The sequence below is a fragment of the Cupressus sempervirens genome, chromosome 8, assembly GCF_028749045.1.
Source record: "Cupressus sempervirens isolate cs-2001-9-10 chromosome 8, ASM2874904v1, whole genome shotgun sequence".
Lineage (NCBI taxonomy): Eukaryota > Viridiplantae > Streptophyta > Pinopsida > Cupressales > Cupressaceae > Cupressus > Cupressus sempervirens.
This window is the reverse complement of record NC_143125.1, coordinates 31,756,859-31,784,800: the sequence shown is the minus strand read 5'-3', so window position 1 is coordinate 31,784,800 and position 27,942 is coordinate 31,756,859. Positions and strand designations below refer to the sequence as shown.

Genomic DNA, 27,942 nt, shown 5'->3' with positions numbered 1-27,942 from the left:
GTAAAATTCCTCTATCTATAATCATGCTAATCCTATTGACCAATGGAACCAGAGTGTTGTCAATTGGCAAAAGTTGTTTAAAACTGTAGGAAAAAAGAAAGCTAAAGATGCTAAGGGCCATGAACTTTCTCTTGTTAACTCTCTCCATTCTGATGAGGTGACTTTGCAAAGTCAACAGACTAATCCACAGTTTTGTAAAGATGTTGTTGTTGTTAAACATGAATTGATAAAGCTGCAAACTAGGAAGATTCAAGGTGCTAGGATTAGGTCTAGATCGAAATGGATGAACCTGGGAGACAGAGGTTCTAAGTTTTTTTTCAAAGCCTTAAAAGTCAAGGAGGCTAAGGGCAAAATTACCAATATTTGTGATGAGGGGACATGAGTCGCTGATCTTGAAGGTATACTGGATGCCTTTTCTCAGTTTTACAAAATGCTATTTACCTCTGAGGATTGTGGGGATGAAATGAAGGTGGCTAGGGAAAGAATCAGAGCTATTATTCCAAACAAAGTGGAGGCTGCTGACTCTTTAAGGCTGGAGGCTCCTATTTCTCTATGTGAGATTAAAGGGGCTATTTCTGCAATGGGCAAAGAAAAGGCCCCTGGCCCTGATGGTATTACGGTTGAATTCTTCAAAGTCAATGCTGAATGGATTAGTCCCCTACTCCTTGACCTCTACCACTATGCGTTGATGAATGGTAACCTGGGCTCTAGTATCAATTCTGGACTTATAAGTTGTTGTACAAGGGAGGTGATAAAACCCTGGTCAAAAACTAGAGACCAATCACCTTACTGAATGTCTCTTATAAAATTTTGGCAAAAATCCTAGCTTTCAGGTTGTCTTCTATCCTACCAAAAATTATTAGCCCCACTCAGACTGGATTTGTGAAAGGTAGGTATATTCTGGAAAATTTGATCACCTACTAGGAAACTATGGAGTGGGCAAGATCTTCTGTCAAGATGTTGGGATGTTTTTGATTGATTATGAGAAGGCTTATGACAGGATTGAATGGGAATTTATTTACATGATGTTGGATGCTATGGGGTTTCCAGGTCCTTTCCTATCTATGGTTAAAGTTTTAATGAAGGATGCTAATGCTGCTGTGGATGTTAATGGGCACAGGTCTCATTGCTTCAAGCTCTCCAGGTCCATCAAGCAAGGTTGTCCCCTAGCCCCTGCTCTCTTTGTTATTGCAGTTGAAGCCCTCCACTACCTTCTCTGTGAAAATTCCTTAGCTCATAGAATCCGCGGGCCTTTCCTTCCCAATGGGCAAGAAATTTCTAACATCCAGTTTGCAGATGATACTACTATTTTATTCATTTTGGAGGAGGATAACATGAGTTGGCTAATGGTCAAATTGGAAATCTCCTGCAAAGAACCTGGTAGCAAAATTTCAGTGTCTAAATCTGTTCTTCTGGGCTGGGATCCCTCTCCTCCTAGCTGGTGTGGTAAGTTTGGCATCAGCTAAGGAGGCCCTGACCATGTAGTGAGGTACCTTGGTATTCCTTTTTCTGTTAATCCTAATATCAATGACATGTGGAGTTGGCTGAAAGACAGAATCAGGGTGAAACTTTGTCAGTGGAATAATATGTATTTATCCATGGCAGGGAGGGTTCAGGTCTGTCAAAAGATCTTGTCCTCATATACCACTTATTTTTCTTCAGCCTGGCTGTTTAATGTTAATCAGTTTGCTTATATTCAGAAAATTATTAGAGATTTCTTGTGGTCTGATGGGAAAGGGGTTCATAAAACCCATGTTGTCCGCTAGGAGTGGTGTATTAAGGAGAAGGCTAGGGGAGGGCTTGGGCTGAAGGATCTGAGGATTCAAGGCATTGCTTTGGCAACTCAGTGGATTGCTAAAGCCACTGTTGGGGAGGAACCATGGAAAGTGCTCATTAGGCATAACTTGTGTAGTGGCTATCCATGTGGTGCCAAATCTTGGAGTAGCTGGAACATCTTGGATTTCCTTGCTCTAGACTGTAAAACAAATGTTCTTGGGTCTAATGTCTTGAAAGCTTTGTGGAAATGTTGGAAGTATATTAGGCCACTGCTGGGGGAAGTCTTGAGAAAGGAGAAGAGTAATATTTGGTGTGGGAAATGTTCCATCTGGTGGAACCTTAGATGTAATAATAAACCCTTGGCTCTTCTTCAAGGGTGTTCGGCTAAGAGGTGGGCAGCTCTGGGTGTTAGAACTCTCAGTGATATTCTGGTCAATGGCAAGCTTGCTGAGTGGACTGTGTTGAAACACCGGTTCTCATTGGAGGACTCTCAGAAGAGAACCTATTCTGTTATATCTAAAGCATTGAACAGGGCTGGATTGGGTGAGAAGTGCTGCTCTGATGTTTGTACTTTCAATATCTGCTGGCCGGACTCCTCTCCCTTGCATTTGGTAAAAGCTAAATATATTTATTCCCTGCTCACCGCTGACTCTTCTATCCTTGATCATCTTAACTGCTGTCGAAATCTCAACCTTCCCTATGTAGAGTGGACAAAAATTCTTACCAATTTGTGGAGAGGACCTATTGAACCCGAAATTACATGCTTCCTTTGGAGATTCCTGTTGAACAAGCTTCCTTTTTCCAAACCTGGTGGAGATCCTAATAAGTGCTCTGTGTGCAGCCAAACTGAGTCTGTCATGCATGTTTTCTTTGATTGTCCCTTTTCTGTTAGAAATTGGAATATGTTTGGGTTCTTTTTTGGTGTCAATTTCACTATTGGTAATGTCTTTTATGGTAAACTTTGTGGTAGCAACAAATTTCTCAATCTGTTCTGGTCTATCCTATCGTCGTGTATTTTCTAGCAAATTTGGAAATTTAGAAATAGTTGTATATTTCAAGGAGCCGGAACCGTTCTTACTGGGTCTCGATTGAGACTCACCCTTGTGGATGTTATCATGCAGGTTACAGCCATATTCAAGCTTAAGGAAAAGCAGTTCAACAAATTCCTCAAAGATGGACAGGGTACCTTCACCACGAAGGATCTTCATTATGGGTTTACGACCGTGAGTGGCAAAGAACTTGATCAGCAAGAGGATATCTTCAATGTTCCTTTATCTCGGTTGCAGAAAAGGGAACGTGAGGAAGGACGTTGGGTCCCGCAGCATGAAAGGCAGTCCTTCAGCTCCATGCCTGCACCCGTGAGATGTACCACCTCAGATTCCAGCGATGAAGAAAGTTAATCATGGTCTTATAAATCTCTTTTTTGGCTAAGTCAACTAGTTATGAATCATATGTAATCAATTGTATTTTTGGTTGGGCTCTACCGGTATCTTGTTACTCTTGACTGCTTCGGTTCAGCTGTAATGGCTGTATTTTGATACTCTCGATGTATTTGGATTCCTTGTTTTCTTGATATGCAATACAAAAAGAAAAAAAAAGCATTTCATCTTGGGAGTCCAAGAAGTCATCTCTTATGCATGGATGAGGACAAACAGGAATGGTGGATATGAAGAAACCCAATTGGTAATTACATCTGAAATCAGGCCAGAATTTTATTTTTCCATTTTGGGACATTCTGGACTCAGTTTGAAAATTCAAACTTCGCCAGATCAAGCATCATTTCCTTCTGATATACATGTTGTCACCTTTACAATGTTTCTGAATTTTCCAATAGGTCCATTTCAAGCTACAGATGCAATGTCATGGCCCCAGAAAGTTAACCTACTTTTTCAATATTCTGTCAAAAGATTGCCCTGAAAGGCCACCTCAAACAAGGATTGCATTGTTCTGATTGTTCATTTTTCTTCAATTTTCTTACATGCATGTTAAATAAATAATTTAATCCAATCCTAATTTACCATATCTTGTGCCTGTTCAAAAGTTGTAACCTCATTGCATTGAATTTTAAAATAATAATCTTGGATGAATATTGAATTACCTTACTGAGCCCTAAATTACCATATCATGTGCCCATTAAAAAACTTGTAACTTTCTGATGCTAAATTTCTTTTCTTGGTAGAGTAAATGGACAGATTGGACTTAAAAAATTTAGCCAATGATACACCCAAAGCTACCATGAATAACAAAATCAAACATGTTTATAAAAGCTGTCTTTCACTTATCATTAATCCTCAAAAACCTTCAGAAATTAACACTCTAACAAAACATTGAAATTCATATCAGAGCAGGAGAAAAACTTACAACACTTCCAATTCGTGCATACTCCTCCTTGGAGATAAGTTCTATATTTGCACCAACCATTCTTTCAACAAGAAGATTTCCAATCAAACCAGGATCTTCATCCACTTCAGCCTGAAATTACTTAGACAACACCAGACAATATGATTTTACTTTTTATGCATAAAAAATTGGCATACATTGACACAAAGTTTTAGGTGCAGCAGATTGTTTTCAGTGATTCCAGAAAAGTAAATAATAATGTATGTAACTATAGTGGGATGAAAACTTAAAGAAATCAGTGGCTATAGAAAAGGAGTTAGCATACAAACCCTGGTAGTTCGCAATATGAGATAGCAGTCAAGGTTCAAGTATCGAGCTGCCACTGCAGTAGCTCGGCAGTGATTACTCTGAATGCCTCCTATTGTAACAATGCAATCTGCACCATTCGCCTTTGCATCTGCCATCAAAAATTCAAGCTTCCGCACCTTATTCCCACTAAGTTGCATGCCTGATAAGTCATCCCGCTGCAGTACCCAAAATAATATTCTTTTTTCAAGTATACAAGTGTACGTGCAAATGAGAGCAGAAATCTTAAATATGCAAAACTCCTTATGAATAAATACCCAAGAAAATGTACAAGGATGGAAAATTTTAAGAAGGAAACAATAGGTATCAAAGAAAAAGAATGAGAAAATTTGCAGGTTTCAACTTTCAATCTCTATTATTACCTTTATCCAGACTTCAGTATTTGTTGGTAAATCTGGAAGATCCCATCGATGAATTGGTGTGGGGAGCTGTTGAAATTTAAAAACTACATCATTATAATACCCATAGCAATATATGCCAAATTTATACACTGCTACACAATCTGCATTCCCATGACAAAATTACAAAAAAATAACCTTATGATGGATACAAATACTCAAATAGAAATGTGACTCTTAAAGCAATCCAGTTAGCTTATGTAGTCTTCTCAGATAAAAAAATTATTATATAATATTCAATACATACAATCAAAGGCATGTACACATGGATTAGCGATAGCACATAAGGTGTACAGTGAAAATGCTCATTTTCCTCAGAATTCAATAAGGTCCATTTCTATTAGTAAATAGAAGATAATGCCATGCCCAAACTTTCTGTCAAGTCCTGCTGATTGGTTTTGTGAACGTGTAATGTCCCCATTTTACATTATTGTTTCATGAGCTTTTGGCCAATTACCAAATATAAGCTTCATGGTGTTTGGCGACTGGGAGAACTTTAAATTTCTAAAAGGATGCAGGTTCGTTAACTCTGGGTTTTGTGTGTGGAATTGAGATCAGTTGGCATTGTGGCTTGAGATGACACTTTCAAAATTGTTTTTGAACTCCTGTGATATTGTCCAGACTTCTTGAAAAGAATGTTGAATTTTAGTAACCCAATTAGCTCCAATCATCATCCTGCATCTTCAACATCATCCTACTGTGATCGAAGTTTGATTCCAATTTAGCTTCAGTGTTTTCTCAAACTTGGGTGAGTTATTGAATAATTAATTAATATTTAACTAATGTCGGGGAATAATAAAAGGACAACTTATTATAATAGCTCATCGGAAAAGGAATAAAATGTTTTAAAAGTTGGACGCCTAGTGAAGGGACCTTTGCACATGAAATGTTATTGGGCTGGTGTCGATAGGGGCAGAGCAGATAGACGTTATTATGTTGAAAAGGTCATTTTTGAGAGAGAAGAAATTATTATAATTCTAAATTACAAATCCCTTCTGAAAAGCTGAAAAGGGAGGTTGAGAGGGCTCATTTGCATATGTTGATGAATGATATTGTTAAATTGTTGGATTGAGCCTATTGTTCTTCCACGATCTTTTAAGGACAAAAAGCCTACCAAGATTTCTAGTTTCAAATTTGAAAGATAGTTAGAGTGGTGTGGAGCTCACAATTGTGCTTTAGATTGGAGTTGCAGATTTAGTTTCCAGAGTTGGAGATTTTTTTATGACTTCTAGTTGCAAATTTTTTATGGATTGTTTTCTATTTGCTAATATTTCTTGAAGTGTGTGGTGGACGTGATTAGAGAGGAATTAATGCTTGCCGTGCCATCTCATTTTCAGGTTATGCAGCTGGTGCAAGTATAAGGAGATGATATGATAATATTTATAAAACAATTATGCTATTATATGTCTTGCAGACCATACAAAATAAAGGAGCCATAAGTGAGAGATTGCTACCATCCTGGTACAGATGGTAACAAATCTAGCTAGGCATGCAAGTACTTTGTCAAAGTGCTGCAATTTTAGGAGTTGTTTCATACTGAAAAGAGGCCATGCAGGTTATAGGAAAAGAGGGCAAGTAAGTTCCAGGAATAGAAGAGGTTGTAGTTGGTCTCTGCCAACCAGTGGTTGGTACAAGTTAAACTTTAAGGGCCTCCAAAGGAAACTGTGGTCCATTGGGTGCTAGATGCATTATCCACACTAGCAACAAAGAGATTATAGCAAGATTAGCACTTCCTCAAGCTGAGAATACCAATAATATGGCGAAATTCTATTTTTATTCTTGCATTCTCTCATCCTGATGATTGATCACGGAGTATGATCCAAAAAATTGATGCTAAAGAAACTTACACAATTGAAACCAGAAATAAAACTCACACATTATCCCAATGCTTAGAGTTGAAGCTTTTGAAACTAGAAATTGAAGGGGACTCGAGACTGTGATAAATGCAGTAAGGTCCAAACTACCCCAAATTGGAGATTGCACTCTTTGTTGGAAGAAGTGTTATCATTGATTAACAAATTTGTGCAGGTTACAATTAACCACATCTACAAAGAAGGGAAAAGTTTAGCAGATGGTTTAGCCAAGATGGGTGCGGAGGGCAATCATCTCAAATAAACATTTGGAGGAAGGAAGGTAGAAGTTTTGAAAGTTTAACAAGATCAGGTTGATCAAAAGAACACACCACCTCATTATTCTCTATGGAAAAAAGGGGGGAGGGTTTAGTCAAGAGAATTCAGGCTGGGTTAGAGGAGAATGAAGTAGAAGTCGAAATAGTGGAGGAAGAAGCAGAGGTAGAGGAAAACAGCGAACAGGAAGTGGAAGAGGTGGATAGAAAGAAGGAAATAGCAGAGCCCGAGGAGGAAACATAATACAAGTCAAGGGATGTAGAGGAAGCAGAGGCAGTACAGGAAGACTCCCAGGTACTCAACCCTCAGCAGTACGAGCTGGAAAAAGGATCTTCAACTTCCTCAGACTAAGGAGTTACAGATAAAAATCTTTATACTCAGTTTGGTCAAGTTTTTATGTAAAAGTGTTCTTGTAGCTTCTAATGTTTGATATCTCAGTAGATCAAGTTCAGGTTATAGGTTAGGGGAGTCGATTTGTTTCTTAGGCTGCTCATTCTCAGTTTGAGTATGTTTCCCTTTTATCTATTTTCTTAGTTTTCTTCCAGTAGCCACGTGGCTTTAATCTATCTTGTTTTTCATCATATTTTAAATACAAAAAATTTGGCTTCAGCCCCTTATTCATCAAAAACAACAACAAAAAAGAGGGCCAAGATAGTTTGAAGGCATTCTGGTTATTTCTGAGCTCAACTTCTGTAAGTATCATGATTACAGGAAGCCATGTATTATACTTTATGTTTCTAATTTGTATATATTCAGAATGTTTTAGATGGGATTCAGATTATAAGAGATACAACACAAATTTTAGTTTTGGATGAACTTATTAGTTTTCAAACTTAGGCAAATTTCAACAATCAACATTTTTTAGTGTTCTCTCGGTGTGTAGTTTGTTATGACCATTTTACAGGTTTTTGGAGTGTGTTGATGAAGTTTCAAGTGATATTTAAGCCCATACTCATGTTCGGTGTGTTGGATGAGTTGGTGAGTTTTCTAGGGTGTGTGTTTGCTATTCAGACCTGTAGCAGCATGACATCAAGATATTTTTCAGACCTGTTCAAGTGGTCTGGACCACTCATACAAGGTATCACATTGTTTTATCAATTTTGGGGTTGTTAGGTATTGGCGGCTCGGTGTTCCTTGGGGTTTTATTGACCTGCAACTTCTGTACTGTAGACTCACAACAACTTCACTAGTCATATCAAACCTGCTGCGGGACATTCTCCAGCTAATTTGGAGATTTATTGACCTGTCCATGATCATACCAGATACAGTCTCAAGGTAAACTAGTTGATTTGCATGTGGGTGTTGGGTTATGTATTTGGAGTTTAGAAATAAATTTGTAAGCGCCATTTTGTATCAGCACTAGAATCATACAGTTTATTTGTAACAGCACTTTATGAAAGTAGAGATATCAATGTTGAGCATAAATATTCATTCTTTCATTTTATCAATTCTAGGGAGGTTTTTACAAAACAGTTGTCATTTTACAGGTACAGAGAACTTTTCCCTTACTGGAGACAGGAATTAGATGTAAATAAGACTTTTTAGGTACTATGTCTGCACGCCTGCATACCACATGGAAACTGGAACATCTGTCCATAAGGTTAGTGCACAATGGATCATTTTTGGTACAAGAAGCCCAATAAAAATACTTTAAAAAATTAGGGTGAAAATTGGAGTATAACCATTATAAAATCTATCACAGATATCCACAATATGTGGCATTTGATGTTTGTCATTAAAATCCTTGTGGCTATCTGATTCACCAATATAAAGCCTTCAATCTGCTTTGCCTTATCCATCCAACCCAGTATGGCACCACATTTCATTGCTGCTTGCATCTTCATGCTGCATTTAAGGACTAAGTAGTCCATCACCTTAGTGTGAAATAACTCAAAAATACCATGAAAGAGGCTATAGAGAAAACTCAAATAGTCAACATAAACCCATCATTTGATAGGTTGAAACTCATACGATCCAGTAAATGCCTTGTGCATCACAATATAGCCACTCATCCTAGGCTTGCAAAACTAATTATCAGAGAAACAAATCTGATACATCATTTAACCAGATTTAATATGTGGTCGATAATTTCATTCTGATTGTCTGCTTCTACACTGTATAAAGCTTTTAGTATTTATCTATCATGGGCAGATATTCTATCAGATTCTTGACCTGTCATAGCTCCAGCCTGAATGGTAATAGAAATGATGTATAGACCTTACTGTCCTGTTATATATATTTCGAAACAGATGGTCAAATTTTTGAGCTAGTATATGTTTCTCCATTTCTTGTTTGAATAGATGAAGTTTGGTACATATTCCAGACAAATTTCTGATACATTTTACCTGTAATGAAGAATCCTAACTAAGATATTCCTTCCATCCTAGATTCTCATGATCATAAAGCTTGACCATATTTGGCCATTATTTTTGCAATTATGTCGTAAGAAAAAGAACTCACATGGACATATAACAAAACAATTTTCAAGTTATTAATAAAGAAGACAAGATACACTGACTGGAGATGATGAATTTTCCCCAAGGGAGTGAGACGTTTATGGCCTTAAATCATTTAGATTAAAACAACACAATTCTGACACGAAAAATCCAAGAATTCAAAAGAAGAATTCAAAGAAACTAAAATCCAAGAATGCATAAGGAAATACCGGAAGAGTTCCTGTTTGAGGGTAATGTTACAAATGTAAATGGCGGAATACTTGAATGAATTAATCAGAGATCAAACTGATCTATATATACAAAGAGGAGAGTCGAATAAAATAGAAACATTCTATTCTACAGTACACCTAAATATTAGAAACATTCTAATATTTACAGAGATATAATAAGATACAATAGTGAGCATTAAAAAGAAAAATGAAGGTTATTTTAATACCCCCCCTTAATGCTCAATCTATTTACTACACCAATAGATCCCCTGAATTTAACAAACTTGTCAGGACCAAGGGGTTTTGTGAAAATATCTGTTGATTGCTCTGAGGTAGGAACATAGTGTAACTGAATAGATCCATCTTCTACTAATTGTCGGATGTAATGGCAATGAAGCTCTATGTGCTCGGTTCGTTCATGAAACACTGGGTTCTTGGCAAGTTTGAGTACGCCCTGATTGTCTGAAAACAAAGAAGTCGGACTTGCTTGAGGAATATGCATATCTGCAAGCATCTGCCGGAGCCAAACTGCTTCACAAGCTGCCTTGACAGCTCCTCTATATTCTGCTTCTGTAGAGGAGAGTGCATGTGCCTGTTGCTTCTTACTAGTCCAAGTAACTGCTGCAGATCCAATACTAAACACATAGCCAGAAGTCGATTTCCTATCATCAACTGAGCCAGCCCAATTGGAATCGGTGAATCCACTAAGCTGAGGAGTAGTACTCCTTGTGTAAAGAAGACCATAATTTGAAGTACCATGTACATAGTGTAACACACATTTCGCTGCAATCCAATAATCAGTCTTGGGGTTTGTCATGAACTGTGAGATGTAGCTGACTGCAAAACTGAGATCAGGTCTAGTAGTAGTAAGGTAGATGAGACTACCTACTAGCTACCTGAAGAGTGTTTCATCTACAGGAGGAGAAACAAATTGTGCGGACAATTTCAGACTAGTCTCCATAGGAGTGGAGGCAGATTTGCAATCCTGCATTCGAAACCTATCAAGCAAACTTCTGGCATACTTGGATTGAGACAAAAAAATATTGTTGTCAATCTACCAAACCTCAATACCTAAACAATAATGAAGCAATCCGAGATCTGTCATATCAAAAGTTCTGCATAGATCTTGTTTGATTTCTAAAATCAAATGTTTTGAATTTTCAGTAATGATCAAATCATCCACATAGACAACAAGAAAAAGAATATCATTACCAGAGTGTTTAATATACAGATTACAATCTGACAAACTACGCTGAAATCCTTGAGCAACCAAGTAATGATCAATCTTTATGTACCAAGCCCTAGGGGCCTGTTTAAGACCATAGAGGCCTTCTGGAGTCTACATACTTTGTGTTCTGAACCGGCAACCTTAAAACCTGGGGGTTGCGTCATGTAGACTTCTTCCTATAATTCACCATTGAGAAAGGCGCTCTTCACATCCATCTGATGAACTTTCCAACCATACTGAGCTGCAATTGCAAGAAGAATGTGAATAGTGCTCACCTTGGCTGTCGGTGCAAATGTCTCCTCATAATCAATGCCTTCGCGCTGGGTGAATCCTCGAGTAACAAGTCTGGCTTTGTATTTGTCCAAGGTACCATCTGCATGGTACTTGACCTTATAGACCCATTTACAGCTAATGGGTTTCTTCCCAGGAGGGAGATCTAAAAGAACCCAGGTGTGGTTCTTTTGAAGACTCTGAAGCTTAGCATCCATTGCTTGTTCCCATTTTGGAATTCCTTTGGCCTCTGCATATATCTGGGGCTCAAGGATACTGTGGATGTTGGCCATAAGAGCTATATTAACTGTGTTGTGCTGAAGGCTCTTATTTCTGGAGGTTCTACCCTCAATGAGTTCATCAGGACGAAGATCACTAATCGTTTGAGCCCACCATTTTGGCCGAAGAGTCGAGGAGCCAATATCAGATGCTGTCGAAATAGTTGGATGAGAAGCAGGAGCAGGAGTTGTATTATCTGGAAGTGACTGAGGTGGTGTATCAGTAGCATTAGATGACTCATATAAAATAGAACCCAAGTCAGAGATTGCTGAAGACTGAATCTCGGAATGTGGTGGGGAGTTAGAGAGCGGAAATGGTCCAAATTCCTCATCAAACACAACATCACGACTAAAGATTAAACGATCAGTATTTACATCAATCAGCCTGTAGGCCTTATGTGTGTGACTGTATCCTGTAAACATTAGTTTCTGGCTTTTGGAATCCAACTTAGTACGTTTGGCATCAGGAATCCATACATATGCCAGAGAGCCAAAAACTTTCAAATGGTTGATCCTAGGTTTGCGACTAGCCCAGGCTTCCTCAGGAGTCTTATGATTAACTGCAAGGGTGGGTGATCGGTTAAGAAGGAAGAGAGTTGTGGATACTGCTTCTGCCCAATATTTTCTTGGAAAATTTCTATGTTCTAGCATAGCCCTAGCCATTTCTGTGATGGTACAGTTTCGACGCTCTACAACACCATTTTGCTAAGGGGTGTGAGGTGTGGTGAATTGACATCTAATGCCATGAGTAGTACAGAAGGCAGAGAAAGCAGAAGAACAGAATTCCCCCCCATTATCAGTCCTAAGAGTACGGATGGAGGAACCAGACTCTTTTTCTACTAGAGCTTTAAACTGCTGAAATACAAGAAAGGCATTTGATTTTTGCTTAAGAAAATATACCCACATTTTGCGACTGAAATCATCCACAAAGAGTAAAAAATACTTGTTCCCAGTAATTGAAGGAGTATTCATAGGACCACATACATTAGCATGGACTAGCTGGAGTACTCTGTATGCCCGCCATGATTCACCATTCTTAAATGGTGTCCTATGTTGCTTCCCTGCTTGGCAAGCTCTGCAAACGCGATGGTTCTGGGTCTAAATATTAGGTAGACCATGGACTAAATTATCCCGAGCGAATTGTGCTAGATATTGAATGTTCAGATGATCGTATCGTTGATGCCAGAGACTGCTGAGAGCGGATGATTCAATGATGAAGGCATGCTCAAGGGAATCGCTTGAATCTACAAGCCTATAAATTTCATGATCCTCAAGACCGAAAGCAAGGGTAGTGCGAGAAGCATGATAAATAATTGAACACTTATTTCCACTGAAAACGGCATCCAACTGAGGAGAGTGCTTCATAATCTAACTAACAGACAGAAGATTATGTTTCATGCCAGGAACATAACATACATTGAGAAACATTAGTTTTCTTCCTCCAGACTGAACCTGAACATTGCCCTTGCCGACAATATTGTATTCTTCGCCACCTCCAAAGATTACTGAGTCAGAATAGGGAGTGAATTCAAAAAACCAATCACGCCTATGAGTGAAATGTCGGGAGGCACCAGAATCGATGTACCAGGCAGAAGATTTCACATGATTTGCAAGTATGCTGGCCATAAAGGCATGGTAGATAGATTCTTTCTGCTCTGAGTGTTGGGCAACATTGGCTTGTTGTTTAATTGAGTTTGACTTCTGATGCTGCTGATACAGATACTTATAATATGTGAATATTTCAAATGGCACAAACTTTGAGGTGAGAAAATGAAAGACCCAAAAAAATTGGAGTACTCAGAAAAGAGCTCAAAAAACCCAAAAATAAAATGTTGTCGAAATCTGGATCCGCTGGCTCGAAAATCAAGGCACAAAAAACGAGGGACCCACAAAAATATGATGAAGACCCATTTGAGATTTCAAAAAACCCACCAAGAATATGTGATCAGAAAAATTTTCCGAAGTCAAAAACTAGGGTTTCGAGCAGAATAATAGTCGGCAGCCAAAGAGGTCAAAAAGGCAGAAAAATGATGTTTGCAGGTAAAAAAACAATAAAACCCAGCAGCTGAAATGCGAGTAGAATATCCAATAGGGATAGACAAACCCGTTTTTGGAAAAAAAACCAATAAATCCCACTTTTTGAGATCTAGGTGTGAACAGATTTGAAAAAACGACCTCCAGATTTGAAAAAACGACCTCCAGATTTGAAAAAACAACCTTCAGATTTGTGATTTACAGACTAAGACACGGGTTTCCAAAAAAAAAAATTGGCAGAAAACAAATCCACGATTTTCCAAGAATGCCAGTAGCTGAAGACACAATTTTTCAGTCAATTTGCACAGAGGGTTTAAACCCTAGCTCTGATACCATGTTACAAATGTAAATGGCAAAATACTTGAATGAATTAATCAGAGATCAAACTGATCTATATATACAAAGAGGAGAGTCGAATAAAATAGAAACATTCTATTCTAGACTACACCTAAATATTAGAAACATTCTAATATTTACAGAGATATGATAAGATACAATAGTGAGCATTAAAAAGAAACATGAAGGTTATTTTAACAGGTAATCCGCTGGAGATTGTGAAAGAGTACAAATACTTGGGTATAGATTTTCCAAACAAACTCAATTGCGATACATGCAGATCAAAAAGGATTCAAGGAGGTTGGAAGGCATTATATTCTCTACAAAACAGGTGTAGGAACATAGAATTATGTGATTGGGTGACCATGAAAACTCTTTTTGGTCTGCTGGTCACTCTGGTGATTCTATACGGGTGCGAAGTTTGGGGCAGCAGTATGTCCGAACAGAAATGGCGACAGGTAGAAAGAATTCAAAAACACTTCATTACATGCAATCTCAAAGTCAAAATTACGGAGCCCTATGAGATCTTATTGGCTGAGGTGGGTTCTTTCTCGTTAGGAGCCATTGCATTGGTCTGGATGCTAAGCTATTTGAAGAAAACCCAAGGTTCAGAAAAACATCGTTGGCCCAAGCTAGTCATAGATTAAAAACTTGTTAGGCGAAAAGGCACATGGATGAAGCAAAATGACAAGTGGATGCAAAAATGGGATGTTAACATCCATACTTGTCCGGATAGTAATAAGGAAATAAAGAAGTATGTCATGGAAAAATTTTGCAATATCATCTAGACAAGACACAAGGGGTGGAAAAAATCTTACTACACTAAAGAATTTAATCTCACTTCTAGTCATGATGAAAAGGCCTATATAAGGGCACCTATTAATTGGAGAGCAAAAATGTTGATAGCGCAAATCAGAACTAGTTCACACCAGCTGAGATGTGAAATAGGTAGATGGCGGGTTCCAAAAGAAGAGTGGACGGACAGAATTTGTTTATTCTGTAATATGGGGGTGGTAGAGACGGAGCACCACTTTGTCAAGGAATGTCCGTCATACAGTGACATCAGATCGGGGTATGCAGAGCTATTAGAGAATAGAGACTTGAACTACTTATTTGAGGAGAATCAAGTGAAGAGAACAACAGCTTTGATTATCAAAATTCAACTACGAAGAGACAAGTTAGCCAAAAGTCTATAGCTAGATTTGTTTCTCCCCTACCCTGGGGGGTTTCTCATGTGGGTCCCATAGGCTACACTAGCCTCGTGGACGTTATTAAAATCTTTCTTTTCAAATGAACACTATACCACATAAAAGGGTGTGCCAAAAAAAATCTAATAACACAGCATGACCGAGTGAAAGTGCAAAAAAATGAGCATTTGAGTTTTGTTATTTTCTTAAACTTTCTGCATCAGCACAGCCACATACATTTGCAACATATATTAATACCCATCAATTCTAGCCAGTTCATAGTGTAACCCTAACTCTCTCCATGGAATGCCATATGGCAAGAAAGGGGTTTGGGGGATTAATGTCATAATTAACATAAAAAGTCCAATGTGGTGGTTAGAAAATTTATGGCATCAGCAAAACTAATGCAGAAAACTCTCGTCTATATTTCATTCAAAATTCTCTCATCAAGATTAATTGGAGAGCAAAAATGTTGATAGCGCAAATCAGAACTAGTTCACACCAGCTGAGATGTGAAATAGGTAGATGGCGGGTTCCAAAAGAAGAGTGGAAGGACAGAATTTGTTTATTCTGTAATATGGGGGTGGTAGAGACGGAGCACCACTTTGTCAAGGAATGTCCGTCATACAGTGACATCAGATCGGGGTATGCAGAGCTATTAGAGAATAGAGACTTGAACTACTTATTTGAGGAGAATCAAGTGAAGAGAACAACAGCTTTGATTATCAAAATTCAACTACGAAGAGACAAGTTAGCCAAAAGTCTATAGCTAGATTTGTTTCTCCCCTACCCTGGGGGGTTTCTCATGTGGGTCCCATAGGCTACATTAGCCTCGTGGACGTTATTAAAATCTTTCATTTCAAATGAACACTATACCACATAAAAGGGTGTGCCAAAAAAAATCTAATAACACAGCATGACCGAGTGAAAGTGCAAAAACATGAGCATTTGAGTTTTGTTATTTTCTTAAACTTCCTGCATCAGCACAGCCACATACATTTGCAACATATATTAATACCCATCAATTCTAGCCAGTTCATAGTGTAACCCTAACTCTCTCCATGGAATGCCATATGGCAAGAAAGGGGTTTGGGGGATTAATGTCATAATTAACATAAAAAGTCCAATGTGGTGGTTAGAAAATTTATGGCATCAGCAAAACTAATGCAGAAAACTCTCGTCTATATTTCATTCAAAATTCTCTCATCAAGATTAATTGGAGAGCAAAAATGTTGATAGCGCAAATCAGAACTAGTTCACACCAGCTGAGATGTGAAATAGGTAGATGGCGGGTTCCAAAAGAAGAGTGGACGGACAGAATTTGTTTATTCTGTAATATGGGGGTGGTAGAGACGGAGCACCACTTTGTCAAGGAATGTCCGTCATACAGTGACATCAGATCGGGGTATGCAGAGCTATTAGAGAATAGAGACTTGAACTACTTATTTGAGGAGAATCAAGTGAAGAGAACAACAGCTTTGATTATCAAAATTCAACTACGAAGAGACAAGTTAGCCAAAAGTCTATAGCTAGATTTGTTTCTCCCCTACCCTGGGGGGTTTCTCATGTGGGTCCCATAGGCTACACTAGCCTCGTGGACGTTATTAAAATCTTTCTTTTCAAATGAACACTATACCACATAAAAGGGTGTGCCAAAAAAAATCTAATAACACAGCATGACCGAGTGAAAGTGCAAAAAAATGAGCATTTGAGTTTTGTTATTTTCTTAAACTTTCTGCATCAGCACAGCCACATACATTTGCAACATATATTAATACCCATCAATTCTAGCCAGTTCATAGTGTAACCCTAACTCTCTCCATGGAATGCCATATGGCAAGAAAGGGGTTTGGGGGATTAATGTCATAATTAACATAAAAAGTCCAATGTGGTGGTTAGAAAATTTATGGCATCAGCAAAACTAATGCAGAAAACTCTCGTCTATATTTCATTCAAAATTCTCTCATCAAGATTAATTGGAGAGCAAAAATGTTGATAGCGCAAATCAGAACTAGTTCACACCAGCTGAGATGTGAAATAGGTAGATGGCGGGTTCCAAAAGAAGAGTGGAAGGACAGAATTTGTTTATTCTGTAATATGGGGGTGGTACAGACGGAGCACCACTTTGTCAAGGAATGTCCGTCATACAGTGACATCAGATCGGGGTATGCAGAGCTATTAGAGAATAGAGACTTGAACTACTTATTTGAGGAGAATCAAGTGAAGAGAACAACAGCTTTGATTATCAAAATTCAACTACGAAGAGACAAGTTAGCCAAAAGTCTATAGCTAGATTTGTTTCTCCCCTACCCTGGGGGGTTTCTCATGTGGGTCCCATAGGCTACATTAGCCTCGTGGACGTTATTAAAATCTTTCTTTTCAAATGAACACTATACCACATAAAAGGGTGTGCCAAAAAAAATCTAATAACACAGCATGACCGAGTGAAAGTGCAAAAAAATGAGCATTTGAGTTTTGTTATTTTCTTAAACTTTCTGCATCAGCACAGCCACATACATTTGCAACATATATTAATACCCATCAATTCTAGCCAGTTCATAGTGTAACCCTAACTCTCTCCATGGAATGCCATATGGCAAGAAAGGGGTTTGGGGGATTAATGTCATAATTAACATAAAAAGTCCAATGTGGTGGTTAGAAAATTTATGGCATCAGCAAAACTAATGCAGAAAACTCTCGTCTATATTTCATTCAAAATTCTCTCATCAAGATTAATTGGAGAGCAAAAATGTTGATAGCGCAAATCAGAACTAGTTCACACCAGCTGAGATGTGAAATAGGTAGATGGCGGGTTCCAAAAGAAGAGTGGACAGACAGAATTTCTTTATTCTGTAATATGGGGGTGGTAGAGACGGAGCACCACTTTGTCAAGGAATGTCCGTCATACAGTGACATCAGATCTGGGTATGCAGAGCTATTAGAGAATAGAGACTTGAACTACTTATTTGAGGAGAATCAAGTGAAGAGAACAACAGCTTTGATTATCAAAATTCAACTACGAAGAGACAAGTTAGCCAAAAGTCTATAGCTAGATTTGTTTCTCCCCTACCCTGGGGGGTTTCTCATGTGGGTCCCATAGGCTACATTAGCCTCGTGGACGTTATTAAAATCTTTCTTTTCAAATGAACACTATACCACATAAAAGGGTGTGCCAAAAAAAATCTAATAACACAGCATGACCGAGTGAAAGTGCAAAAAAATGAGCATTTGAGTTTTGTTATTTTCTTAAACTTTCTGCATCAGCACAGCCACATACATTTGCAACATATATTAATACCCATCAATTCTAGCCAGTTTATAGTGTAACCCTAACTCTCTCCATGGAATGCCATATGGCAAGAAAGGGGTTTGGGGGATTAATGTCATAATTAACATAAAAAGTCCAATGTGGTGGTTAGAAAATTTATGGCATCAGCAAAACTAATGCAGAAAACTCTCGTCTATATTTCATTCAAAATTCTCTCATCAAGATTAATTGGAGAGCAAAAATGTTGATAGCGCAAATCAGAACTAGTTCACACCAGCTGAGATGTGAAATAGGTAGATGGCGGGTTCCAAAAGAAGAGTGGAAGGACAGAATTTGTTTATTCTGTAATATGGGGGTGGTAGAGACGGAGCACCACTTTGTCAAGGAATGTCCATCATACAGTGACATCAGATCGGGGTATGCAGAGCTATTAGAGAATAGAGACTTGAACTACTTATTTGAGGAGAATCAAGTGAAGAGAACAACAGCTTTGATTATCAAAATTCAACTACGAAGAGACAAGTTAGCCAAAAGTCTATAGCTAGATTTGTTTCTCCCCTACCCTGGGGGGTTTCTCATGTGGGTCCCATAGGCTACATTAGCCTCGTGGATGTTATTAAAATCTTTCTTTTCAAATGAACACTATACCACATAAAAGAGTGTGCCAAAAAAAATCTAATAACACAGCATGACCGAGTGAAAGTGCAAAAAAATGAGCATTTGAGTTTTGTTATTTTCTTAAACTTTCTGCATCAGCACAGCCACATACATTTGCAACATATATTAATACCCATCAATTCTAGCCAGTTCATAGTGTAACCCTAACTCTCTCCATGGAATGCCATATGGCAAGAAAGGGATTTGAGGGATTAATGTCATAATTAACATAAAAAGTCCAATGTGGTGGTTAGAAAATTTATGGCATCAGCAAAACTAATGCAGAAAACTCTCGTCTATATTTCATTCAAAATTCTCTCATCAAGATTAATTGGAGAGCAAAAATGTTGATAGCGCAAATCAGAACTAGTTCACACCAGCTGAGATGTGAAATAGGTAGATGGCGGGTTCCAAAAGAAGAGTGGACGGACAAAATTTGTTTATTCTGTAATATGGGGGTGGTAGAGACAGAGCACCACTTTGTCAAGGAATGTCCGTCATACAGTGACATCAGATCGGGGTATGCAGAGCTATTAGAGAATAGAGACTTGAACTACTTATTTGAGGAGAATCAAGTGAAGAGAACAACAGCTTTGATTATCAAAATTCAACTACGAAGAGACAAGTTAGCCAAAAGTCTATAGCTAGATTTGTTTCTCCCCTACCCTGGGGGGTTTCTCATGTGGGTCCCATAGGCTACATTAGCCTCGTGGACGTTATTAAAATCTTTCATTTCAAATGAACACTATACCACATAAAAGGGTGTGCCAAAAAAAATCTAATAACACAGCATGACCGAGTGAAAGTGCAAAAAAATGAGCATTTGAGTTTTGTTATTTTCTTAAACTTTCTGCATCAGCATAGCCACATACATTTGCAACATATATTAATACCCATCAATTCTAGCCAGTTCATAGTGTAACCCTAACTCTCTCCATGGAATGCCATATGGCAAGAAAGGGGTTTGGGGGATTAATGTCATAATTAACATAAAAAGTCCAATGTGGTGGTTAGAAAATTTATGGCATCAGCAAAACTAATGCAAAAAACTCTCGTCTATATTTCATTCAAAATTCTCTCATCAAGATTAATTGGAGAGCAAAAATGTTGATAGCGCAAATCAGAACTAGTTCACACCAGCTGAGATGTGAAATAGGTAGATGGCGGGTTCCAAAAGAAGAGTGGACGGACAAAATTTGTTTATTCTGTAATATGGGGGTGGTAGAGACGGAGCACCACTTTGTCAAGGAATGTCCGTCATACAGTGACATCAGATTGGGGTATGCAGAGCTATTAGAGAATAGAGACTTGAACTACTTATTTGAGGAGAATCAAGTGAAGAGAACAACAGCTTTGATTATCAAAATTCAACTACGAAGAGACAAGTTAGCCAAAAGTCTATAGCTAGATTTGTTTCTCCCCTACCCTGGGGGGTTTCTCATGTGGGTCCCATAGGCTACATTAGCCTCGTGGACGTTATTAAAATCTTTCTTTTCAAATGAACACTATACCACATAAAAGGGTGTGCCAAAAAAAATCTAATAACACAGCATGACCGAGTGAAAGTGCAAAAAAATGAGCATTTGAGTTTTGTTATTTTCTTAAACTTTCTGCATCAGCACAGCCACATACATTTGCAACATATATTAATACCCATCAATTCTAGCCAGTTCATAGTGTAACCCTAACTCTCTCCATGGAATGCCATATGGCAAGAAAGGGGTTTGGGGGATTAATGTCATATTTAACATAAAAAGTCCAATGTGGTGGTTAGAAAATTTATGGCATCAGCAAAACTAATGCAGAAAACTCTCGTCTATATTTCATTCAAAATTCTCTCATCAAGATTAATTGGAGAGCAAAAATGTTGATAGTGCAAATCAGAACTAGTTCACACCAGCTAAGATGTGAAATAGGTAGATGGCGGGTTCCAAAAGAAGAGTGGAAGGACAGAATTTGTTTATTCTGTAATATGGGGGTGGTAGAGACGGAGCACCACTTTGTCAAGGAATGTCCGTCATACAGTGACATCAGATCGGGGTATGCAGAGCTATTAGAGAATAGAGACTTGAACTACTTATTTGAGGAGAATCAAGTGAAGAGAACAACAGCTTTGATTATCAAAATTCAACTACGAAGAGACAAGTTAGCCAAAGGTCTATAGCTAGATTTGTTTCTCCCCTACCCTGGGGGGTTTCTCATGTGGGTCCCATAGGCTACATTAGCCTCGTGGACGTTATTAAAATCTTTCTTTTCAAATGAACACTATACCACATAAAAGGGTGTGCCAAAAAAAATCTAATAACACAGCATGACCGAGTGAAAGTGCAAAAAAATGAGCATTTGAGTTTTGTTATTTTCTTAAACTTTCTGCATCAGCACAGCCACATACATTTGCAACATATATTAATACCCATCAATTCTAGCCAGTTCATAGTGTAACCCTAACTCTCTCCATGGAATGCCATATGGCAAGAAAGGGGTTTGGGGGATTAATGTCATAATTAACATAAAAAGTCCAATGTGGTGGTTAGAAAATTTATGGCATCAGCAAAACTAATGCAGAAAACTCTCGTCTATATTTCATTCAAAATTCTCTCATCAAGATTAATTGGAGAGCAAAAATGTTGATAGCGCAAATCAGAACTAGTTCACACTAGCTGAGATGTGAAATAGGTAGATGGCGGGTTCCAAAAGAAGAGTGGACGGACAGAATTTGTTTATTCTGTAATATGGGGGTGGTAGAGACGGAGCACCACTTTGTCAAGGAATGTCCGTCATACAGTGACATCAGATCGGGGTATGCAGAGCTATTAGAGAATAGAGACTTGAACTACTTATTTGAGGAGAATCAAGTGAAGAGAACAACAGCTTTGATTATCAAAATTCAACTACGAAGAGACAAGTTAGCCAAAAGTCTATAGCTAGATTTGTTTCTCCCCTACCCTGGGGGGTTTCTCATGTGGGTCCCATAGGCTACATTAGCCTCGTGGACGTTATTAAAATCTTTCTTTTCAAATGAACACTATACCACATAAAAGGGTGTGCCAAAAAAAATCTAATAACACAGCATGACCGAGTGAAAGTGCAAAAAAATGAGCATTTGAGTTTTGTTATTTTCTTAAACTTTCTGCATCAGCACAGCCACATACATTTGCAACATATATTAATACCCATCAATTCTAGCCAGTTCATAGTGTAACCCTAACTCTCTCCATGGAATGCCATATGGCAAGAAAGGGGTTTGGGGGATTAATGTCATAATTAACACAAAAAGTCCAATGTGGTGGTTAGAAAATTTATGGCATCAGCAAAACTAATGCAGAAAACTCTCGTCTATATTTCATTCAAAATTCTCTCATCAAGATTAATTGGAGAGCAAAAATGTTGATAGCGCAAATCAGAACTAGTTCACACCAGCTAAGATGTGAAACAAGTAGATGGCGGGTTGCAAAAGAAGAGTGGACGGACAAAATTTGTTTATTCTGTAATATGGGGGTGGTAGAGACGGAGCACCACTTTGTCAAGGAATGTCCGGCATACAGTGACATCAGATCGGGGTATGCAGAGCTATTAGAGAATAGAGACTTAAACTACTTATTTGAGGAGAATCAAGTGAAGAGAACAGCAGCTTTGATTATCAAAATTTAACTACGAAGAGACAAGTTAGCCAAAAGTCTATAGCTAGATTTGTTTCTCCCCTACCCTGGGGGGTTTCTCATGTGGGTCCCATAGGCTACATTAGCCTCATGGACGTTATTAAAATCTTTCATTTCAAATGAACACTATACCACATAAAAGGGTGTGCCAAAAAAAATCTGATAACACAGCATGACCAAGTGAAAGTGCAAAAAAATGAGCATTTGAGTTTTGTTATTTTCTTCGAACTTTCTGCATCAGCACAGCCACATACATTTGCAACATATATTAATACCCATCAATTCTAGCCAGTTCATAGTGTAACCCTAACTCTCTCCATGGAATGCCATATGGCAAGAAAGGGGTTTGGGGGATTAATGTCATAATTAACATAAAAAGTCCAATGTGGTGGTTAGAAAAATTATGGCATCAGCAAAACTAATGCAGAAAACTCCCGTCTATATTTCATTCAAAATTCTCTCATCTAGATTCTCTGGGAAGAAGCAGCTTGGTTTGGCAATTTAGGACAGCAAGTTCTTCTAGCATCAGCATATGGTATCAGCATAAATTCAACATCCTGAGAAGTGAATTAAAATACATGGAATTCTGTAAATACAGATTCCATCTTATGATTTGTTGAATTTCATTCTAACAAGAGAGAATGGGTTCATCATTATTGTCTGCGTCTTATGTTCTGCCGTTATAGAAAGCAACCTATTTATTGCTACAGCAGTCTTGTTGGTTTCTGAGCTGAATTTATAGCTAGAATTCATATTCTCTATCACCTTCAATTGTCAGCGTATACTTTCAGCAACAGCTTTTTGACCAGCCTCCACGCACATTGTTGATTTCTACGTCTGAGTTACACGAATATGAATTCTGCTGATGTGCATACACTCACACACCTCCAAGTCAGCCTGCACTTACCTAGAGTATAAGAGCAGAAAATCAAACTACATGTGTTTAGCGCTACCAAAAGAAGTCATCTACCTGCAGGCAAGAACTATCTTTGGTCTTAATGGTACCAAAATATTTAAATAACTCATCTATCTCTACTGCTGTCAGTAAGGCTTCAAAATGAAGCTTCAATATTAACACTAAGGAGGCCAGAGATGAACCACTAAGCTTAAATAACCCAATAAGAAACATCACATCGAAGTAGTAATAATGAGTTTATGAACCATCAGAAGGTCAACTTTAAGGTCTGAAAAGTAAAAAAGGTTACACATCTAAAAAAGCTTGATCCAAAGGTTTGTCATTTCGAACTTTTGAATGGCTGCAGCATGGGTGCCTGTAAGAAAACAAAACTCTTTTTGGTATGGTCTATAAGAGTGGAGAGGAGGAGCGGATATCCAAACCATAGGCAGGAATAACTTGATTGACGTTGTAATGTCCCTTCTTCCATCTTTTGTATTTGATGCTTAAAACCTGTAACAAATGTTAGTAGATGGAAAAGACAACATAAACATATATGAGAATAAAACAATTATTAGAAATTAACAAGATGAATATTATTAAATCATCTAAGTACTAATTCCCATACTAAACCCATCTAATCCTTTGAAGGAGGCTCTACTCAGATTTACCTAACCCTCTATGAGAATAACTCTCATAGGAAACCATCATGTTAAGAGCACGTTCTAAGGCCTCTAGGATCTCTATTAATGAGTGAACTCATTAACAATACATACTTGGTAGAGATCCCACCTCTAACCAAGCCTCTTGTCTCTAACATATGTATATGATTAACCACTAAAATATATATTGTCTCTAAGAGATTCTCTACAAATCTCCCTTTGGGTTCCAATTCGGAATCCCAAAATTCAATCAGGAATACCCTCTAATCTTTGAGTTTTCTTAAAAGAAACTCGACATTCTAATGAATGCCCTCTACCAAGTTCTTACTTGATCTCTATGAGAACTATAGAGTTCTCGTCTCAATCCTTGATCTTGATAATTTTATCTACCAAATGATTCATATTTATTAACATTATAAAAATATCAAATGAACACACCTCTGGTTTCCTTTAGTTTTTCATTTTATAATCCTCCATAGAATATATATTACTTCAATTCCCAAAATTCAAGATATATTAGTTTAGTTTCTTTACTTTCTCTACTCTAATGGTTTTGTAGTTCAACTCTCTTAGGTATAATTGTTTCTTAATCCTCCCATATTTTATTTATCATCCATGTTCTTTTCAAAGAGTTGCAAACCTTCATAATCACAATCCTTTTGAAAAGTCACAACCCTTCATAATCAAAATCCTATGGAAAAAGTCATAACACTTCATAATCCTTTGAAAAGTCACAATACTTCATAATCACAATACTACCAAAAAGTCGCAACACTTCATAATCACAATACCGTAAAAAAGTCACAACCTTTCATAATCAAAATCCTTTTGAAAAGTCACAACTCCTCATAGTTAAAATATTTTTGAAGAGTCGCAACCATTCATAGACACAACCCTTTCAAAGAGTCGCATCCTTTCATCATTGAAAATATTTGAAAGAGTCACTTGTTTTCTTCTCATTCCTCTTCTAATAATCCTTCTTTAACTCTTTTTTTCTTTCTTACTCTTTAAAATTAACTCTCCTCCCTTTTATACCTTAATTTTAAAGAGTCGCATCCTTTTATTACGTCCCTTGACTTTTTATTGGATTTAGTTAATTTATATGATATTATTTCTTACTTATCTATTTTGTATTTATTATCATTTTTTATTATATGTTATTTAGAAAAAATGAACTCTCCTCCCTTTTATACCTTAATTTTAAAGAGTCACATCTTTTTATTACATCTCTTGACTTTTTATTAGATTTAGTTAATTTATATTATATTGTTTCTTACTTATCTATTTTGTATTTATTATCATTTATTATTAAATCTTATTTAGAAAGATAACATACTTTATACAATATTTTTTTCTATTTAATTTTTTTATTTATGTATTCATATTAAATTTATTAATCTTTATACTAAATATAATTTTATTGATAATAAATTAAATATGTAATTTTAATTTCTTATTTCTATACTTGAATATGATTTTCTGATTATTATTATAATTATATTTTAAAATGGGAACATGACAGATGTAAATGAATAAGCACCACTCAAAGACAAAAGACAGATGGAAAGGAGGAAAACCAAGATAGAAGAAAAGATTCAAACAAACTTGCTTATGACTTGGATGGTAATTTCAGTAAGACTATGCAGGGGATGGTCGAATTCTTGACTGGAACTTTGACTCCATAAGCTGAAAATATGAAGTGATGCATCAATCTGCGAGAAGGTGAATCAGCAAGAGGATGGAATGGAAGAAGAAGAATAAACATTTCAGATGTGATTGTAGCTCATAAAGTTGCACAATTTGGAGCCACTACAAGGGATGACCATTGAATGGAAGAGAAACCAGACTACAATGGATCAGAAACTCAAGGAGTTGGCAAGTTTTTTGGCACATTACTTGTAAATTTCTTGGCCTTTATATAGGTTCAGCAAATTAAGAACTTCCAACTTGTGTTTACAAATTTAATAGAAGAAACATTTATAATCTATGGTTTCAATTTACTAAAGAGATACATAGGATCTTTTGTAAGCTGAGAAACAGCTTCTTTTTATGGTGCATAAAAATTCTTTGGTACCTATCCTCACTCAAATTCTACTGTCCAAACATCCAAAAAGGAAAAACAATGGTTATTAGTTATTACTGTAACATTTACAATGCAACATTAGGCATTGCAATGAAAAAAAAGGCATTCACAATAGCATGACCCAGGTTCAAATCTCCATTACTGCAATAAGATGACACATAACTAACTCTAGGGAGTATATCATGTGGTTGTGGTGTACTTCAAGCCTGCCATGTTTACAAGTCTTCAGAATGTGGTACCCATCCAAACTTAAAAAACCTCAAGTATAACAGATATCCATGACATCAAGTGACATCATCAATCTCATTGGCCCAGAAACTCTTACAGACAAGTGACAACCATTAGATGCTATTAGAATCAGGGGCTGCAACTGTATTTCAGTGTAACATGTGAGTTAGTAACATAAAAAAATATTGGGTGTTCCTACGAAGTATTTTTGAAAATCTTCCCTTGTGGCATTTGGGTGAGACATATATTTGGGTCTTCCTATAACACACAAGTATAAAACACTTTACATGCCTCTATATTTTAACTATGAAGTAAGAGCAAGTTAACTATGAAGTAAGAGCACAAGGACCACAAAGTCAACAGACCCAAAGTGTTAGCACAAAAGATCATAAACTGAGTAAAATCCTTAGAACAAAGAGCTATTTTGCACTGCTCTTGAACAGAAAATCCAAATGATTAGTTACAACAACAATTCCAAGGACAGCAATGGAGAGAATGAGCACTTAAACAGCAGCATGATGATCCCTCTAGTTCAGGGTGCCTTAAAAAGATATAAGAGATCAATACCAAAGAGGGGCATTTCAAACACTTTTCCAGCTAATCTGTGGTATGATGAAGAATGCAAGGCTGCGAAGAGAGCTCTTAAAGGGAGAAAAGAAAGGAAAGAAAATATAAAAGAATGCAAGCAATTGATAAAATCTAGAAATGATAACTATGTGATTGCTCAAAGGAAAGAGCACATCTCATTAGGGAAAAATAATTCTAAGGGCTTTTAGAGAGAGTTATAGCAGTTAAGAAAACAAATAAAAAACAATATTACAGATGCTCAATGGTTGGAGTGTACAAAGCTCTTATGTGAGAGGCCAAAAATGGCCAAATGAGGAGGCTTCCCCTCCTATAACTAACACTTACGCTGAGTTATTAACTTATTTTCTATTGAAGACATAAATGTGGGTATAAAGAGGCTGGCATGTGGCAACGCTAGTGCAGGGGCACCCCTCAAAGACTGGAATATTCTCTACCCGAATAAATCAGATATTGAGTACTTTGACTGGGGGAAATTTTATCAAACAGTTGTCATGCAATCAAATACTTAAGCAAAGATAAATACTGGACTATCACTTACTGTTTATTGATACTACTGCTTTGAATTTGATATGTCAACCAATGATACCAAAACTTCAAGCAAGTCGGGATTAGAAAACTGAACTCAGAAATTAGTGATAATGTTTTATATTCAAGACATTGAATCAACATATATTATGCAATATGCTGATGACAGAGTTACAGCTCCTTACAAAGATTAACAAGTGTGCAATAACTAATATGCAGAATGGGTAAATGATGAATAGACCCATTTAAATGATAAATGCTGTTAAGGGAAATTGATTGTGCGGTAAGAACTCAACCCATCACCACTTCCAAACACTTAGCCAACCTGCTGTCTACCACTAAGAACCTGCTTTGCCCACCCATGCTGTGAAAG

At 37.3% G+C, this 27,942-nt stretch overlaps 1 protein-coding gene across 2 annotated transcripts in view; it reads right to left on the bottom strand.

The window, feature by feature from the left end:
• D-CDES (D-cysteine desulfhydrase) overlaps window positions 1–27,942 on the bottom strand; it is a 288,605-nt gene that overhangs the window by 248,402 nt on the left and 12,261 nt on the right. For both annotated transcript variants that reach the window (XM_089796697.1, XM_089796698.1), the window contains exons 2-4: window positions 4,845–4,910; window positions 4,446–4,640; window positions 4,138–4,248 (exon numbers count right to left, since the gene is read on the bottom strand). In XM_089796697.1, the coding sequence (XP_089652823.1) occupies window positions 4,138–4,248; window positions 4,446–4,640; window positions 4,845–4,910 (372 nt within the window). The remainder of the gene's footprint in view (window positions 1–4,137; window positions 4,249–4,445; window positions 4,641–4,844; window positions 4,911–27,942) is intronic.